Source organism: Ursus arctos, unplaced genomic scaffold (assembly GCF_023065955.2).
Source record: "Ursus arctos isolate Adak ecotype North America unplaced genomic scaffold, UrsArc2.0 scaffold_31, whole genome shotgun sequence".
In the NCBI taxonomy this organism is placed as follows: domain Eukaryota; kingdom Metazoa; phylum Chordata; class Mammalia; order Carnivora; family Ursidae; genus Ursus; species Ursus arctos.
The window spans coordinates 16160288-16178662 of NW_026622997.1; the positions used below are offsets into that span (position 1 = coordinate 16160288).

At 41.5% G+C, this 18375-nt stretch overlaps 1 protein-coding gene across 7 annotated transcripts in view; it reads left to right on the forward strand.

Moving 5' to 3' along the window:
* The window catches only part of HIVEP1 (HIVEP zinc finger 1), a 153168-nt gene that overhangs the window by 121070 nt on the left and 13723 nt on the right, over positions 1–18375 (forward strand). For 6 of the 7 annotated variants that reach the window (XM_026511496.4, XM_026511495.4, XM_048225674.2 and 3 more), the window contains one exon: positions 3303–3404. The exons of the other annotated variant lie outside the window; for it this stretch is intronic. In XM_026511496.4, the coding sequence (XP_026367281.1) occupies positions 3303–3404 (102 nt within the window). The remainder of the gene's footprint in view (positions 1–3302; positions 3405–18375) is intronic. 7 annotated transcript variants of the gene reach the window in all.

Here is an 18375-nt window from a genome sequence, read left to right on the forward strand (position 1 = left end):
TGGGTTTCACAATGCTCTTCCTGGCCTCGTGTGCAGGCCGTGATAAGAGAAAGTGCTTTGATCTCTTAACCCAATTTATTGCCCTTTCACTGGTTTTGATCCTGTGATTAAGAAACATCGGTTACTTTCCAGTGTGAGACCAGGAGGCCAGAAAGAGGCCAGTGTTACTAATAAAAGATTACCAAGTGTAGAACAATGTTGCTAAACAGAAAAAGCTCAAGGTATAAGGTGAAATGGGTATTTCTCAATAGAAGGGGGAAAGGGAATCAGGATATTCGAAAACCTATATTCATAAAATAAGGGCAAGAGAGGGAGAAACCCTTAGGTGTGGAAAACCAAATGAAGCTGCAGAGACTTCTTGGCAAAGAAAAGTACTCTGAATCACCAAATAGTGATCTTGGTGAAGTAACTCAACATGGCACCACGTCAGGTTTTAGATAAATGTTTCCTAAAAGGCTGACCGAGCATAATGACCCCTGAAGAGTGAGCGTGCCGTCTTCACAGTGTTCACGCCTCCCACCCCTCTGATAGGCTTGCTTATCTGAATTTACATTAAATGTTTTGTCAGCTAATTCTTTGGAATTATGTGATAAATACGCATTTGAAGAAAGCTAGCCTCGCCAAGGAGACCAGTGAAGAAAATACTAGAAATTCAGTCTTTTCCTCTTCTCAGCATGACAGTTCTTCACTTTATGGGTCAGCTTCCTTGTAGAAGTCTGCCTTCTGTGAATATTTGTAAGACAGATTCCATGGTATCTTCTAAAGGACGTAGCTAATAAGAGATTTGTTTTTCGATGGGGCTGTTGCCCTACTGGGTTGACTTTGTTGTCCTAGCCGGTGCAGCTCGGCCTCTCATTGGCTGTGTCTGGATGGTAACAGAAATAGTGATGTAATGACAGTGCTACATAAATATGGGTACACCGAGCCAGCGAGATGCCGCCCAGTGCGTGATCTGCAGTGCTAGAAAGTGGTGCTTCCCATGGTAATGCTTATAAATCTCTACTTCGTCATTTGTCCTCTTAATTTATTTTATGAGGACATTTTCAAAAGAATTTTAATTGATTTGCTTTCACTGTTTAAAGGTCAGTCAGCAGAAAATATAAAGTGAGCTTGCATCTCTGCAGGATTTACTGTCATTTATATCACAGAAAGCTAGACTCTATATGTAGCCATCGGAACCCAGAAACAAAACCTCACGTGCTTTCCAGAGGATTTAGATGAATGTTTACTAAATCTGTTCAAAAACTTACATATTAAGTTAATGCACAAAGTTCCTGGCATTGCTAGGGGATATTTGCATCTTAATATGTGTATTTTGCATGTTAAAATGCAGATTGATTGTTTATTTTAACTTATTTAAAAAGTAGGTTAATAATAAGTAATAGCTCAAGTTATGAGAAAATATGCTAATTAAAAGCTTATATTCCCAGATTGGCCTGGTTACAATTATCCATTAGCTTCTATAAGAAGCAGATAATGTTCTGTAGCTGTCCTAATTTGGTTTGTCATATCATTATTATATTAGAAAGTGCTTTGACTTAATAAGTGGAAATTTCAGCCATGTTCAGATGGCCAAGGCATTTTTTTTTTTACAACTTGTTAATGTGAAAAGTTTGAAGCATACGGAAAAGTAGAGATCTGTATGATGAACACCAATATACCAACCACCTTTTACTAATCATTAACATTTTGTCATATTTGCTTCATGTTTGTTTTGTTTTTGTTTTTTTAAGTGTATTTAAAGTACGTACCCGACGTGGCCAGGCCACATGAGCCAGGTGTCACCTCTGGAATTACAGAAGTCAGGGTCTGATGGGTCTTAGACATTCTCTGGTCCAGGCCCCTCCCCCACTTGAGCCCCGGAAGCCCTGAGCCCCGGGATGCTGCACGTACTGTCTAGAGCACGAATCGGCTTGAACAACTGGGACCAGTTCCGGGGACTTAAGGCATTTGTAGCGGTCCTGAGGGTCTATAAATACAGCCGTGTCGCAGGCCCTTCAGTTACTGCCAGCCCAGAGTGGAGAGCGGCAAGTCAGACACTTCTAGCTCTTCTCAAATACTAGTTTGCCGATTTTGTTTGTTTGTTCCAAAGAGATGATTTTCGCTTGTTGGCAATTTTGTGTGTGTGTGGCATTGTCCACTCAAGCTGCTGGTATCCTTAGAAGAATCAGAGCTCTCCCCCTGCTTTCCTGATCACGTGGGACAAACGTGCCTGGTGGTTCCCAGTATAATACTGCCCCTGATCACACTTAGGTACGTTAGCTGCCGAAGGAAACACCTCTTCAGAGATACTATCGCGAGACTTCTAGTCAGTATGGTGCAGGGAAATTAATGCAGGAAATTCCTTCGCAGGTTCCAGTGAACAGAAATTCTGTTTATGATGTAACAACCAAGTGTAGTTTTTAATAGTCAAGCTTGATATTTAAAAAGGCAAATGCCCAGGTAACAGAAACAAAAAAGAATACTCCATGCTAGCATAATAGCAAATAGACACTTAAACAATAATAATGATTAAATAAATAAATGAATAAAATTTAAAATTAAAAAAAAAAGAATTCATGGGGACATCAAAGCCAGATATATGCCTCCAGCCCTGGGGTTTTAATTGTCAGTCCTGGAATGGAGTCCGAGGCTTCTGAAGTAAGCCTGGACCTCCTGCCCAGTGACTTTGCACCTTATGGGGAAAAGGTACATGCTAAAAAGCAAAACCCCAGACCTCTGCCATACCAAAAATAAATAAATAAATAACTGGTCTAGAGTTAGGGGTCTGAAACCTGAAGTCCCAAGTAGAAGCAGTTGGAAAACTGACCCACAGAGATGTTTCTACAACCCAGGGTCCTTAAGACTCCCTGGGAAACAATCTTGCTGAAGATAAGCTTACAATGAAAACTACAGAGGATGCAAGGGAACAAGGCACCATGGGGGAGACCCAGCAGACACAGTGAGCGGGTATTCGGACGCTAGGAACCACAGATCTTAGTGCAATTCCAAAGGGACTTTAAACTGAATATGTATATAACGTTCTCAGAAATAAATGAGGACCACAGAATAGAAACCAAAGGCAAAAGTAGACATTGTCCGAGTAGAGGGAACAGATTTGAAAAAGAGAAGTTATTAGTAATAAATAGCAAGGTTATTACAACACAGAGATACCAATACTTTGATTTGTCCAAATTTTAGTCTTGGAATTGTATCACCAGTCTGTGCTTTCACTTGAAATAGGAATGGAATTTGCCAGTGTTGACAAATGCAATAGCAAAATAATACTACGTTAAGCTTAGTAAACATTCTTTTCCCTTAAGGAAATCTGACAAAACACATGAAGTCCAAGACACATAGCAAGAAATGTGTGGATTTAGGCGTCTCAGTAGGTTTAATAGATGAACAAGATACAGAAGAATCAGGTAAGGCTTTATTCCATATTTTTCATAAATGCTATTTACAGTGTGCTATTTTTTTGCATCCATATGCTTCTTTCCGTTCCCACTGATACTTCCTCATTCTTATTGTCATTGCTGCTTCTTTACACAATGCAGTAGACGCCTAATCGGCTTTCCCGTCTTTAATTTTTCTTCCTTCCCACCCATCCATCCCCACAGATGTTAATCTCCCCGAAGTGTATGTCTGGTCATAGTACTGCTCTGCTGCAAGTCTTCCATTGGTCTCCATCGACCTCCCATCTTCAAAGTCCGTTATAATCTGCTGTCCGCCTACTTCCTCACCCTTCTCATTTCTTTCTTTTTAATGCTTAAATTTCCTGCTCACATGACATCGATCTGGCTCTCTATCTCTCCAACCCTCCCTTCAACCCTCCGCCCTCAAACCCCATGCAGACGTGGCTCCCAGTGTGCACTGGACAAAAATCTTCCCCTCCTTCAAGGTCTAGCTCAAATCCACTGCTGCCATGAAGCCTTCTCTGATTTTCCCTCCGCCCCCCCCGCCCCAGGGGAAGCCACTTGTCTCTTCTCTCACCTCCTGTAGTATTTTAGCATTTGCTCTCCCTAAGCACTGAATCTCTTTCTGCCTTATTTTGGGATTATTTACAAATACTTACCTTACCTCCTCCCTGAGATCCTTAAGCATCTCCTGAGCAGAACTGATGAAGGAGTGATGCTTCTTTCACCTGCAGCCGTGGTGCGCTGCCTCGCACAGAACAGCTGCTCTGGAAATGTTTGTGGAATAAAACATTTGTTTGCTTCCCCAGAATGTTTGTTGTTTTGGAAAAGTTAACTGGTGGTTTTTTTAACAGTGTTAACTCAACAAATACAAGTGTTTATCTCTAACCAATTTTGAGGGAAAATAAACCTGTTCATCTGTTCTGACTCATTAGAGAGTAGAATGATTCTTTCGTTAAGACTTGTTTTTTAAGCCAAGAATTTATCAACCAAAGAGATAAGTTTTCTTTGAAAAGTTGTCCTACTTTTTTTGAAACATGCCCTAAATTAGACCTTTATTTGCTTGCTATGTTTTAGTTAATATGCATTAGTTTGATATCTAGAAAATCTCCAAAGAGAAAATGGTGAGGACATCATTGAAAATATAGGTAAAAAGTCAAACGCTTTTTATCCCACCTGACAACCACTAACACACTAAATGAATTTTTAGTGAATTTTTTTCTAAATATGCAAAGGAAGTGACTCACATCTTAAGTGGTATAGCCAATATGATTCAGTATTTTAAGCACACAGAAAGGATTGCCTCTAACTCTTTTTTGGGACTAAACTGATACATTCTTGATAGAAGAAAAAGATAATCATAACAAATTTAGGACAATAAGGAGCTTTTAAAGTGTTTTAGGCACCTTGACGCTTTGATACATATTGGGGATGGCAATATCAGGGTTTAGAAGTGCCTACCACATTAACGTACGAGTCACTTTTCTGTCCTAGGAACATACTTATTAAAAGCTGATTTTTGAATTGCCAGAAATTGAATTCTGTGTCGTGTCTTTGTTTAAAGACACTTACACGTTTAATAGAATTAATTATAATTCACTTCTAATGTAAACAGCTTGCTTGGTTTATTTTCTGCTCTTATCAATCATGCAGTAAATTAATTACCATAACGAAGCAAAGAAAAAAACTTTTTAATTTGCTTTATTATTTATTTGCTTTATTATTATTTGCTGTATTGCTATTATATTGAGCCACTCAGAAGTAAAAAGCTAGGAAGAATGAATAAGAGTTTCAGCAAGTTTATTATTACCCACAGACTAGAAAAGGAACAAAGTAGAAATGTGAAATACTAATGTCTGAGAAACATAAGTGTAAAAAGTATTATTACAATATACACTTGTTTACATGTTTTACTTCTTTAGGAAGATGTCTTATAAAGATTAAGTAAAATATCCCTAGAGTTCTCTAAAGTTAAAGGAAGGTAGTGTTTACCTTTAAATTTGCATAGGAAAATTAAGTGTGGTTTCTGTTAATTATCATGTATTGTTTAGATTGGCTGATGGATAGACTTACATATCTCTCCATTCATTTGTGTATTTCTCAGCTCATTCCAGGAGCAGTTGAAGCAGATTTTAGATTATAACTCAAACTTGATAGCCTAGTTCCCTATTCAGATGGGGTCTTCTGATAAAAGTAGGTAGTTTTACTTGTTTTTCTCTCAGTTAAAATTTTTTTTAATTACCGGAATTATGGGTAGCATACTTAGTTTTTCCACGGTTTTAGTTGAATAGTAAACTGTACCATCTAGGTGGATTTTGCCAAGTGCTGTGCCATACTGGAGACCTAACAATTCTTTATGAATATGCCAACAAATATATCCTACTTTTGCTTTATTATGGGCTTGGAATGTAGGTATAGAAGTAGTAAACATCTGTTGTTTACTACTGTGGCAGTAGTGGTCTTCTTTTCATTCTTCTGTTTTGTGCTTTTAAAAAAATATTTTGATTTTTTTTTTAAATACAAAAAGATTACAGAGGATTTTATTACATGCACTCATGTATTCACACCAGACTTACTATATTTTCTCATATTTGCCTCAAGTCTTTTTCATAAATTCAGTGTATTTTTGAAAAAACCAGCCAAGCACATCATTACATATCAGGTCACCTTTGCCAATCACTCTCCCTCCCAGAGGCAGACACTAGCTGTGCTTTTCAATTCATTTAATGTACATTCATATACCCATGAACAGTATGTGTTTGGTTGGTTTGTTTGTGTTTTGAACTTGCATTAACAGTAGCACCTTGTATGTAGATGCCTAGAAAATTAATTTTGCTTTCTAATTTTAAATTGTTTTCGAGAACAGTTTCTGTCTCTACACGTCCTTGACTATACCTTATACTGTAAGAATTCAAATTTTGGCCGGTTGGATGAATGAGAGCCTGCTGTCTTTGTGTTTTCTTGATTACTGTCCTAAGGTTGTGTCTTATTATTCTTTGAAAAGCGGTTCCACTCCATCAAATCAGCAGTAGTTAGAGATGGGATCTTGCTTCACGGTTCCTCAGATGTCTGTGTTTTTAGGGAAGAAAAGCCCAGACGCCTGCGTGCAGTAGGATGCTGCGTGTCTGGAGGGGGTCCTGCTTTCTAGTTGAACACGGGCCTCTACATGCAGTGCCCCAGGGCTGTGGTGGCTCGTCTCTTTTCCATCTATACCCACTCACTAGGTCATCTCATTCCGTTTTCTGAGGCAAATCCCACCTATCTGCTGCTCATTCCACTACTTACTGCAGACTGGAGCGTCCGTCCACCTGCTCACCACCCCCACTGGCGACTCTAATGGGTACCTCAAGTTGGACGTGCCCCAAACTTCTGATTCACCCTTACCTTTAAGAAGCACACCTCCCATCCTTCCACCTGCTAGACCAAAAGTCTTGAAGTCATCCGTGGTACCCTTTGCCTCTTCCTTCAGAGTGTGTTCAGGAACCCCCCACATCTCGCCACCTCTACCGCCCAACCCTGGTCAAAGCACCACCCCCTCCACTCAGGTGCTTGGAGTAGCCCCTGACTGCTCTCTGTGTCCAGCGCCAGCCTCTTGACAGACTTGCAACACGGCAGCCAAAGTGGTGTTTTTTCTTTTGTTTTGCTTTGAATTACGTCATTATTTTGCTGAAAACCCTCTAAAGGTTTGCTGTCATTCAGAGCACTTGGTCTGCTGAGTGCTGGGAGCCCTCCGGGCCACTCACCTTCCTCACACCGTCTCTCGAGAGCTTGTCTCCATTTCTTCTGCCCTTGCTCACCCAACTGCACCCACACGCATCTCTCCCTGCTCTTCGTTAAACAGCCCAGCAGGCCCCGTCTCAGGGCCTCGTGCTCATTTCCTCTCTTTGCAGTGCCCTCCACCAGATCCTGTAGGACTTAACTCATCGTGTCCTTCAGCGCTCTGCCCCCATGCCGCCGGGTCAGCGAGGCCCTCCTGACCGCCCCCACCACCACCAAAAACACCTCCCTCTCTTACTGCCAGTACTTACACCTCTCTATCCTGCTTTATTTGTCCTTATCGTACTTATCCCTACCAGGTGTGTGTGTGTGTGTGTGTGTGTGTGTGTGTGTGTGTTTCATGGAAATAAAACATGAGGACAGGGATTTTGTGTTCACTGCCCAGTCTCCAGCTTCTTAGGATGGTGGCTGGCAAGTGATAGGTAGTAAATAGTTGTTGATTTAATGGAAGACTGGGGGTGGGGAGTGACCTACAATCTGTCAGAAAATTCTTCAATATTATTATTTTTAGAATTGGACATGTTAGTTTTCCATTAAACCCCTTCACTAAAATCAGACGATGGCTATAATACAGTATTTAATGCCTCTGCCCGTAAACAGAGTAAGTGTGATATGGCCAAGGTAGACACAGGTATTGTCGAAGCGATGACAGCGTTTGTTTGTTAATTTGTTAGTTACTGGTCGTGGGATCAGAAGACGAGAGGGTAATTCAAGCTGACTGTTCCGTTTTTCCATCCTCAGTGATGAGCACTCCCGACTACGGAAGATCTGTTTTTCAGTAGCTCCAGAGAAGGAAGTTGCTTCTCTTGTCGATGTGTTCGTTCATTTATTTAGCCCCTGAGCAGCTGTAGGTGATGTGCCGGGCCACTGCCCCCAGGCTCAGGAGCTCCCTGCCTGGGCAGCGGTGTTGGCGCGAGCACAGCCTCGGCTCGGATCGTGGCAGGAGCAGGGAGGCCTGGCTGGTTGCAGAAGGATGACTAAGCGTGTCCCAGAAGAAAGGGAAGGGACTTATTTATCCATACATGGCTTTATTTGAAAAGTATTGGTGAGAAGGAGTGTTAGGGGAAGGCAACATCCTGGACCGAGTGAGTGGCTTGGGCAGAAGCCCCGAGGGGGCGGGGGGAGCAGGTGCTCAGCATGTAGCGGGGACAGGGTGTGAGAGTTGGACAGGGCCCACACCTGACGGGGCTGCGGGACTGGTCAGACCGTGCAAGGGAGCTCTAGCCCGGGGAGCGGCGGGTCCAGGTGCTCACTGCACTCGCTTGTCCTCAGATGTAGTCAGAGCCTCTGCTTGGCAGTTTGTGCCCATTTCTTAATGTTGTGACACTTGAAAGCCATTACTTCTTTGGTATGATTTTTCTAGTATTTTTATTCTTTTAAACATTCCATGATACATAAAGTGTTCTTTGATTTTAAAAGTTTACTTTTTTTTTTAATGGCATCTAAAGTCATTTAAGGCCATCGCTTCCTTGGGCCCATAGATACCTGTCTTTCAATCCAGGTATTTTTTCAAATGTTTTTGAAACAAGGAGAGAAAAGATAATAATTTTCATTGCTGAGCTTTTTTGTTTTGCTTTGCTTTGTTTTTCTTTTTCTTTTCCCCCGATGCTGCTGTTTTATTTTGTAGTGGGCAATTAGACTGTAATGCCTAAAAGAAGCATGAGTTCATTAAGCGGATGGTCCCATTCAGGAGCAACAATAAAAAATAATACCATGGAGCAAACGCCTCTTTCTGGAAGGCTGTTTTTATAAAGAGAACACCTCAGTGCTTCAGCATGCCTCATTCCCCGGTAGAAGTAGTTTACAGGTTTGGGTGGGAAGTCTGGTATGGTTTTTCCTTTGTGACATCCAATTGTACGTATACGTATAAATGTGTAATGACTAATTTAGAAAACTTGCTCTTCGTTTATTAAATTAAGGAGCACTGTTTCCCCTGGGATTAATTTCTGTTCTGTACTAGAGTGACCCAGCGTCACTCTGGTTTAGACTTGTCCCCATAGAATAGACTATCATAAAAGGTAAGGGCTTGATTTGTTCCTGCTTTAATGTTTGCGCATATATTAAAATCCTGCCCCTCCCCCGTCATCTCCATAAGGATGTGATAAAGTGTAGCAGCTTGTTACAAAGTGTTTCACTTTACTTTCAGTTTCCTTTCTCAAGGAAACATACAAATTACTAGAAATACAGTTGTAGGAGATGAAGTGGCTGACTTTTAAAAAATCAGGAAGGAGAATCAGTGTTTTCACATATTGCAGTTTTAAATGTTGAAGTGTACACCCCCCGGTAGACTGAAGGTCCGGGGTCTGAGGCTGGTCGGTGTTGCGTGATCTTCTGTGCCACCTTCGCCTGTCTGCACCCTCCTTACCCGCTGAGGCTTCCAGTCCCCCTGGTCACACAGTCTCCCCCGTGTGGGGATCAGACACATGGCAGTGGCTCCTTGGAGACTTCAGATGCCGTGTAGGACCCTCTGACCGTCTCGACATTCCTGCCTGACAGTGTGTTCTCCATCTTCCTGGCCCCCTGGATGAAAACAAGTGGTGAAATTGTATTGTGTGATGTAGGATCTTTGCACACAGAACTTGCTGTCTTCTCTTTAATGGTGAACGGTTTTATCAAATGCTTTTGTGGCACCCGGCGATCTTGGTATCATTCCTCAAATTTGCAATCTAACATAAATCTGATACTAAGCCCTGGCGTGGTGGACTGCCAGCAACCACACTGGGAATCCCGTTGCTGCGTGTCTACAGTAAACATTCAGGAAACTGCGAAGGTTTGGCCGGCAGTAAGGTGCCACAGTGCTTCTCACGGTTAGCTTTCTTACCTTTATTTCAAAAAGGTAATGATTGCAGTGGCTTTTCAGATGCCTTTCATGCCCACACAATGGCAGTTTTCGGGGGGACTGGTCTAGCCCTGTGAAAAGTGAAAGTCTGAAATAGCTAAGTAAACTCCACCAGCTGACTGTCCTTTGTCACCCAGCTTTTCCTAAACACAGTTGAAATTTGTCACTGCCAATGCTGATAGATGGTAGATGCCCACTAAAGAATATAGTGATTAAAGAAAAATGAAGTAGCCAGATTCAGAGGCTCCATGTCTTTTGGGGAACCATTCCTCTAAAATGTCAAGGCTAGATCAATATGAAAATTTGTGACATTGTCTTCTTTAGATACTGATTTAAATTCCTGCATGATTCTCATCGCCACACGATGTTTCCTAGTCTAACCACGTGGCAGCTGTGGACGACGATTAGAGGGGCACCTGGGTGGCTCAGTCGTTAAGCGTCTGCCTTCAGCTTAGGTCATGATCCCGGGGTCCTGGGATTGAGCCCCACGTCCGGCTCCCTGCTCAGCGGGGATCTGTTCTCCCTCTGCCTCTGCCTCGCTGCCTCCGCTTGTGCTCTGTCTCTCGCTTTCTTTCTCTCAAATAAATAAAATCTTTTTTTTAAAAAAAAAGGACTATTAGATTCAGCACACATTAATAAATGTCACATGCACTTAGATGGTCAATGCTAACGGAACATGTTCAGAACTTAGTGCATATATTTAAATCTTGATCACCTTGGACATCTAAGAAATGGGGTAGATCTTTTTAAAGGAAAAAAAATAACCCACAGTCGTGGTGCTTGGGAGATCTGATTCTAAATGCCTGACTTTGGAGGGTAGCACCCAGAAACCTATACCAGGGATAGTGCTCTTAGGTTTACAGGGAAAATTGGGGGTTTGGTCATTTAATTGATCTTCTCTGTAGCACACCAAGATCTATCACCAAGAAATATCATCTCTGAGCTTTCATTCACTCAACAAAATTTGTTAAACGCTCACGAAAGGCCAGACAGTATTACTACAAAGTACCTCAACAAAATATTTCTTTTTTTTTTTTCTTAGAGTGTGCAGGGGACAGGGGGATAGGGGGAGAGAGAATCTTAAGCAGGCTCCTTGCTTGGCACAGAGCCAGACGTGGGGCTCCATCTCATAACCCTGAGATCATGACCTGAGCTGAAATCAAGAGTTGGATGCCTAACGGACTGAGCCACCCAGGGGCCCCCAGAATATTTATTTCTTAAATATTATTAACATTTGGTAATGTCTTGGGCAGCTTATGGCTTTCTGGCAAAAGTCCAAGGCTTCTTAATGCTGTGTTTATTTAGTTATTCCTTTATGTCTGCCTCATTTTGCCTATTTTCCCCAGAGGTTTACTCTGGGTTTATTTCTCCTTAACATCAGTATTTATTTTCCTGGCAATATCTTCAATCTCTTTTTTAAATTATCTTAAGCCCATTCCCTACTGTGCCGACCAACACAATACTCAGAATGCCCTTCCCTTGGGGGTCATGTGCATGTCCCTGGTTGCTAAAGGTCACTGTGAAAAGGGTGTGATGAAGGACCCAAGCCCCTTGATTTTTTAAATTCCTTACTTCCCTTAGCAACAGTGGGCTGCGTGGCTACCCCTTTTATCCTTCAGCGGATGAATTCTTGTGCTGATCTCCAAGGGGTGTGAATTTACAGATGCTAGGAACCATTTACTTTGAATGAAGCAGGAGGAATTGGAAGTTTCTCTAAACCAGCCATTAAAATGTGGACATTTGGCGTTTAAAAGAAGTTTCCGTTTAGTTTAAAACCAGCAGCTCAAGCTGCAGTTACAGTAGTATGTGCTCACGAAAAGCCTCATCCCTCCGGCCGCACGCGGCGCTCGTCGGCGTCTTGCTGTGCAGAGTTACACAGTCTCAGGAATTTTGTCCCGTGTTCTTGGGGTGGTAGTGAATACTTTCTCGTTCTCACCTTTTGTGTCAGAAACCGTGCTGCCGGCTATTTGCTTTTCATGCCTTGATCCAAAGAATGTTTTTGTCAACAGAATGCGGCCGCAGTGCTAGGAATGTTAATTAATCCGTACCTTTGGCTGCCGCCCGGGGAGAACCATCCCATGTGGCCAAGTGCAGCTGCAGACGTGATTCTTGCTGGGGCTTAAGTCTAGGGTCATGTGCGTAAGATCATGACGTTAGATCGCAGGATTTAAAACCTGTATCGCATTTGCCCTTCAAATTAATTGGATTTTTCTAAATGCAATTCTGTCGACATGAAACCTGTACACTGTGTTTCTGTCGCTGGGATTTTCAGGGAAAACATGATTGCTCCTTTTTAAGAAAACTTTCCATGTACAATACGAAACCATAATAGCTCTGGAGATTTCTGTGTAAGATAAAGATGTGCTAATATGAATGAACGACACAGATAGGAGTCTTTTGGTTTTACTTCCTGAAGGGAACAAACGTTAAACTCTGGCCCATTACATTCTTAATGATGTTTTCATCTTTAAAACAAAATAAATAAAAAAGCAAAACAACACAATAACTTATTACTGCCGTAGTTACGGGCTTTAAAAGAATTCCCCCTCCCCTCCCAAGTTGCTGCTGTTTGTCTGGAACTCCAAGTACTATTTCTAAACCTGTGAGCAAAACAAAAACAGGCCTCAGAGGACAGGAGCACGTGGATCTGGAGGGGGTGGGGCTGCCCTCCTGTGCACCCCGTCCTTCCAGCAGGTGTCACTGTGTGGCAGCAATGGGAGGGCCGGCTGCAGTTCCTCCCACCCACACTGGAGCTGGAACTCCATCTTTGGGGAAATTGGGTGACAGAAGTTTTATGGACGTAAACTAAATAGAACTTGTAAGGGCCACACATTTATGAATTTGTGAAGCACGTGTGGGTTATTTTTTTGTCTGTTCCAGAGTCCCAGGGGGATGCAGAGGGGTAAGCTACAGGCTTTACCCTCCTGGAGGGTTACACTCTGTATTGTCACACCCAAAAAAAAAAAAAACAATGGTAGTAGAATAGTAGGAAGTCTGTACGTCTTACTGGCATAATGAAAGGACTCCTAAGTACATGAAAGGCTGGTACCAGATTTTGGCTTTGATGCTTCCTCGCCGTAGAGACTTCTCCTAACTTCCTTGTGTAAGAGGACGTTGCTTCCACTGCTGTCGTGGGGTGCCTTTTAGATCGAAGCAGGACAGCAGAGTACGGATGTGGGCAGACTTTTTCTGGAAAGGGCCTGATAGTGACTATTTCAGGTTTCGTGGGTCATACAGCCTCTGTCATGACTTCTAACATTTGTGGTTGTGACCAGAAGCTGCCATAGACAGTTTGTAAACCAGTGAGCCTGCTGCGTGCCAGGAAAACTTTACTGATGAGAACAGGCAGTGAGCCACGTGCGACCCGCAGCCGTAGTTCGCCAGCGTCGGATAGAACAGGAGCTCCCCTGCAGTTCTTACTGTGTAACGTGCTACAGCAAAATGAACGATACCGCAAAGTCATAATGGTAGGTTTTCAGAGTAGTTAACAAGTCTGTGGTCTCACGCTTGCTGACTTGTCATCGCAGACGAGTCACTTTTCCTTTCTTCGGCTTCTGTCAGCACAGTGTCTGATGCGGTAGTCGTAGTGTTCTGTGGGGGTGAGAGCAGGGCTAAGGGGACAGTGAAGTTATATGAAAGGACCTTTATTAACACAAATCCAAACAAGAGAACAGAGCTGGTGGGCTCTGTTCTGGTGCTATGGGTATTTAAAGAGGTGCCATTGTCTTCCATTCATTTACGCTATCCATTTTCTCTTTTCTCTGTCATCCTAGGGTATCAACCCTGTTTCACAAATATGTAATGACCCAGAGTTCATTTTCAGGTTTCCAGACCTGGAAACTTCCCCTGCAGGAGTTTCAGGTCACAGTGGATGCAGAGATAAACATGACTCTGTCCTTGTCTTGGAGAAGGAAAACTACAGAAAGGAATCCCAGCCCTTCTTAAGTCCTCTCCAAGCTGTAGGCCTATGGCTCTGTCCAGGGAGAAAGAAAGGTCCAGGGAAGCTACCCTGTGGGCCTTGCCACCTATCATACCTCCAACTTTGGTCTGAAAATTGGCATAATCAAGGCAAAATCAGATTAACATGGAGCCAAATAGTTTTACCCCCTTCCCCATTAAACAATATATGGTGTTCTTTTTAAATCTTTCATGTAAATTGCGTGTGTGTGTGTGTGCCTGTGTGTATAAAATTTAAAAATTTATACTGTAAGTATTAAACTTCCATAGTCACTATAAAGTGCAGCGTATTTGTTGTGAAATTAAAAAGGTTGAGTTATTAGTTTACATTCTTCTTGGGGATTGCATTTTATATGTTCTGTTCATAATCAAATAATTATATGAAGCTTTTAATTTCTGTACCCATAAACATTCAACTCATGCATATTTATGAGTTAGCTTAATTTCTGTAATTTATTGTTGACCTTTCAGATTACTCTGTAGTTAGATTTTTAAAATATGACATTTGAATGTGGGACATTTAGCAGAGACTCGGGAGCCAGACAGACCTGGCACTTGTGAGCTGTGGGCTTGACACTTTAAAATAATTAACTGCGTTTTATATTTTTTTAATCATTATCTGAGAAAATATCAAGTCCTTAACTACTCCTTGTTTTAGTTATGATGAAATAGTATTGGTGTGATTGTAGTGCGATGCCAGATTCTCCTCGAGTCCCGGTGGCTAGAATCACAGACACAGCTGACTAAGAGATGCAAAACTAGGTACAAGATACAAGGTGGGAGCAGTTGTAGGTGCTAAAAACTTAACACACGTATGTAGGTTACGGTGTGTTTGGGAGAAATTTCCTGTGCTTTTAAGTTCACCAGGAGGAGCATTGGATTTGGTTTCAAGAATTAATAGTTTCCTATTAAACAATAGGAAAGAGAAAATTGCTTATCAGAAAGAGAAGTCTTGTTAAGAACAGCAGGGAAGTGGATATTGTGCAAGCTTATCTGAATGAGACAGGATATTGGTGTCGAGGGAGTAAAATGAAGACCCTGGAGTACTGGCAAATTGTTTGTTTGTTTTATGCAGCTTTCCAAAAGATTATTTTAGTTTTAACAGAGAAGCTGTACAATGCGTACAGAGAGCTCCTGTGTACTCTTCACCCAGCTTCCCCTTATGTTAGCGTCTTACGGGACTGCAGAACGCTTGCCAACACTAAGAGATTAACTTCAGCTCAACATTGGTAACTAAAGTGCACAAGTGACTTGAGTGCCACCACTTTTTCCACCGGTGTCCTTTTTGTGGCTGAGGATCTCCTTCAGAATCCCACATGGCACTTCTTAGACTCGTCTAATGAGTTCCTCAGTCTCTGTTGTCTTTTGTGGCCTCGCCATTTGTAAGGAATACTGATCAGTTATTTTGTAGAATGTTCTCAGTGCGGGATTTTCTGATGTATGCTCATGATTGGATTCAGGTTTGCATCATTAGGAAGGTGCCACAGAGTGATTGTCCTTATCTCAGTGTATCGTATCAGGAGGTACATTATGTCAATAGGTATTATTGGTCATGTTAACCCAAATTACTTGGCTAATCTTCCAGGACTCTCTACTGTAAACTTAACTGTTGTTCCCTTTGTAAGTATTAAATGTTTGTGGGAGATACTTTGAGACTATGCAGATACCCTGTTTATACACCGGTGGATCTTGCCTAGGATAAGTATTCCTAGGGTGTTCTAATTTATTAATTGGAATTTTTCTGCAAAGAGAAGTTACCATTTCTCCATTTGTTCTTTCATGCTTTCATTCATTTATATCCATATGGACTCAAGGATATGTATTTTATTCTTTGGGTTATAATCAGTCCTACCATTTTTTTGTATAGCTCAAGTTCTCATTGGCCATTGAGAACTCTCTGAAGTCTGTTCCTATGCCCTTTTGACTTGCCCCATCTTTTTTTTTCTTTAAGAAGTTCCTTATTTTCTAGCACCCCAAGATGTTTCAGCCCTGACATCAACCATTTCTTCAAGGACCTCTGGTTCCCTCTACTGGAGAATGGTATTTAGAAACCAAGATCTCACTAGGGGGTGTGTTCGTTGCTACTGACCTGTCACAGCTTCTGTCCTCTGTCACTGGGTAAAGTTAGGAAGCCTATGTACATATGCTGATTCCTACTTACACACACATCTGTATTCATTTCTGTGTCTTTGGTGGGGGGGAACATGTACACACACACACACACACACACACACACACGCCATATACATGAATGAAACATGAGTCCATACTGATAGTCCCAATTCTAGTCCACAGAGTTGATTCTAGCCTTCTCTATTTCCTTCTTTTTCTTTCACCTACAGTGAGGAACCTCGTCCCCATCTACACTGTGTTTGCATATTTGTTCAACTCTGGTATTTTTTTAAAAGATTTATTTTTTTGTTATAGGGGGAGGGGCAGAGGGAGAGAGAGAGTCTCAAGCAGATTCCTGCTGAGCGAGGAGCCCAACATGGGGCTCAGTCCCATGAACCATGAGATCATGACCTGAGCCGAAACCAAGAGTCAGACACCCAACTGATTGAGCCACACAGGGACCCCTTGTTCAACTCTAGTATTAATCAGTGAACCAGTTGCAGAAATCCTAACCCACCTGCAAAAAAATATATATATATATTTACAGTTACAGTCAGTGTTTATGTGCAGTCCTTTTTGTCTTCAGCCTTCACCTCATCTGGTCAGAACCCTCACCCAGGATGCAAACTTTCTTCCCACCTCTTCAGAGCACTGACGCAGTTCATTTGTACTGCAACTAGGGTCGTCTGTCTCAGCTTGCATCAATCTTGGATACATTGCACATCCTGGCTGATTATGTTTCTATTTACATACTGTAAAGTTCACTTTATGGCATTCAGCTCACTCTATGGCAGTCTTTAACAAATGCACAGAACGGTATGTCTACCCCCGCAGTTCCGTACAGAGGAGTTCCGTTACCCCCAAAATTCTCCTGTGCCATTCCCTTATAGACAACTGCTTCCCCTACCCAACAACCACTGATCAGAAACCACTGATCTCTTTTCTTCCCTATAGTTTTGCCTTTTCCAGAGTGCCATGAGAAAGGAGTAATAGAATGAGTAGCTTTTGGGGGTCTGGCTTCTTTCCCTTGGTTCATTCCTTTTGTATTGTTGAGTAGTATTCCATTGTATTGATGTGCCATAGTTTGTTACCCAAAGACCAGTGGAAAGGTCTGGATTGCTGCCAGTATTTGGCAAACATAAGTAAACCTGCTGTAAGACATTCACGTGCAGATTTTTATGTGAACGTAAATTTCCATTCCTGCCTGGTTTGATACAGGAGCAGAATCTCTGGGTCATATGGCTGGTATAGGTTTAGCTTTATAACAGACAGTCAGACTGGTTTTCAGAGTGTCCGTACCATTTTACGTTCCCACCAATGTGTGAGAGTCCAGTTGTTCTGTGACCTTTCCAGCACATTTTGAAAAAAATATTCTAATAGGCGTACAGTGGCATTTCATTGAAGTTTTTATTTGCATTGCTTTGACTGATGATAGTGAACATATTTTCATATGCTCTTTGCTTTCCAGATGTCTTCTTTGGTGAAGTGTTTGTTCAGAAATTTTGCCCATCCTGTTTACTTATTGTTGAATTTTGATATTTTTAAAATATATCCTAGATACCATTTCTTTGCCAGAAATGTGATTTGCAGATGTTTTCTTGCAGTCTCTGCTTGTCTTTATTCTTTTTTTGTAGTGTCTTTCTCAGAGAAAAAAGTATTTTTTTTAATATTAATGAAGCCCAGTTTATCAGTTTTTTAAAATTGTGCTTTTGATGTCATATGTAAGAAATCTTTGCCTACTCCAAGGTTACACAGATTTTCTACGGTTTTTTTTAAGAAGTTTTACAGTTCTATATTTTACATTTAGGTTGAGTTATTGTATAAGGTATGTGTCATCTTTTCATTTGTGGATGTCCATTTGTTTCAGCAACATTTATTGAGAAGACTGTCCTTTACCCATGGAACTGCCTTTGTCAAAATTTAGCTAACTATATTTGTGTGGTTTTTATCTCTGGAATCTCTCTGCTCATCTGTTTGTTCCTATAGGTCTGTCCTTCTGCCAATACCACACCACTTGGGTCTGAGTTCTTCAACTTCTTTTCTTTTCCAAAATGACTTTGGCTATCCTAGTTTCTTTCCTGTAGAAATTTTAGAATCAGGTTGTCAATATCTGTAAAATGCTTGTGAGATTTTTAATGAAATTATATTGCATCTATAGATCAGATTGGGGAGAAGTGCTTTCTTAACAATACTGAAACTTCCAGTCTATGAATATAGTATATCTCTTCATTTGTTTCCTGTCTTTGGTTTCTTTAACTAGTATTTTGTAGTTTTCAACATACAGATCCTTTTTTA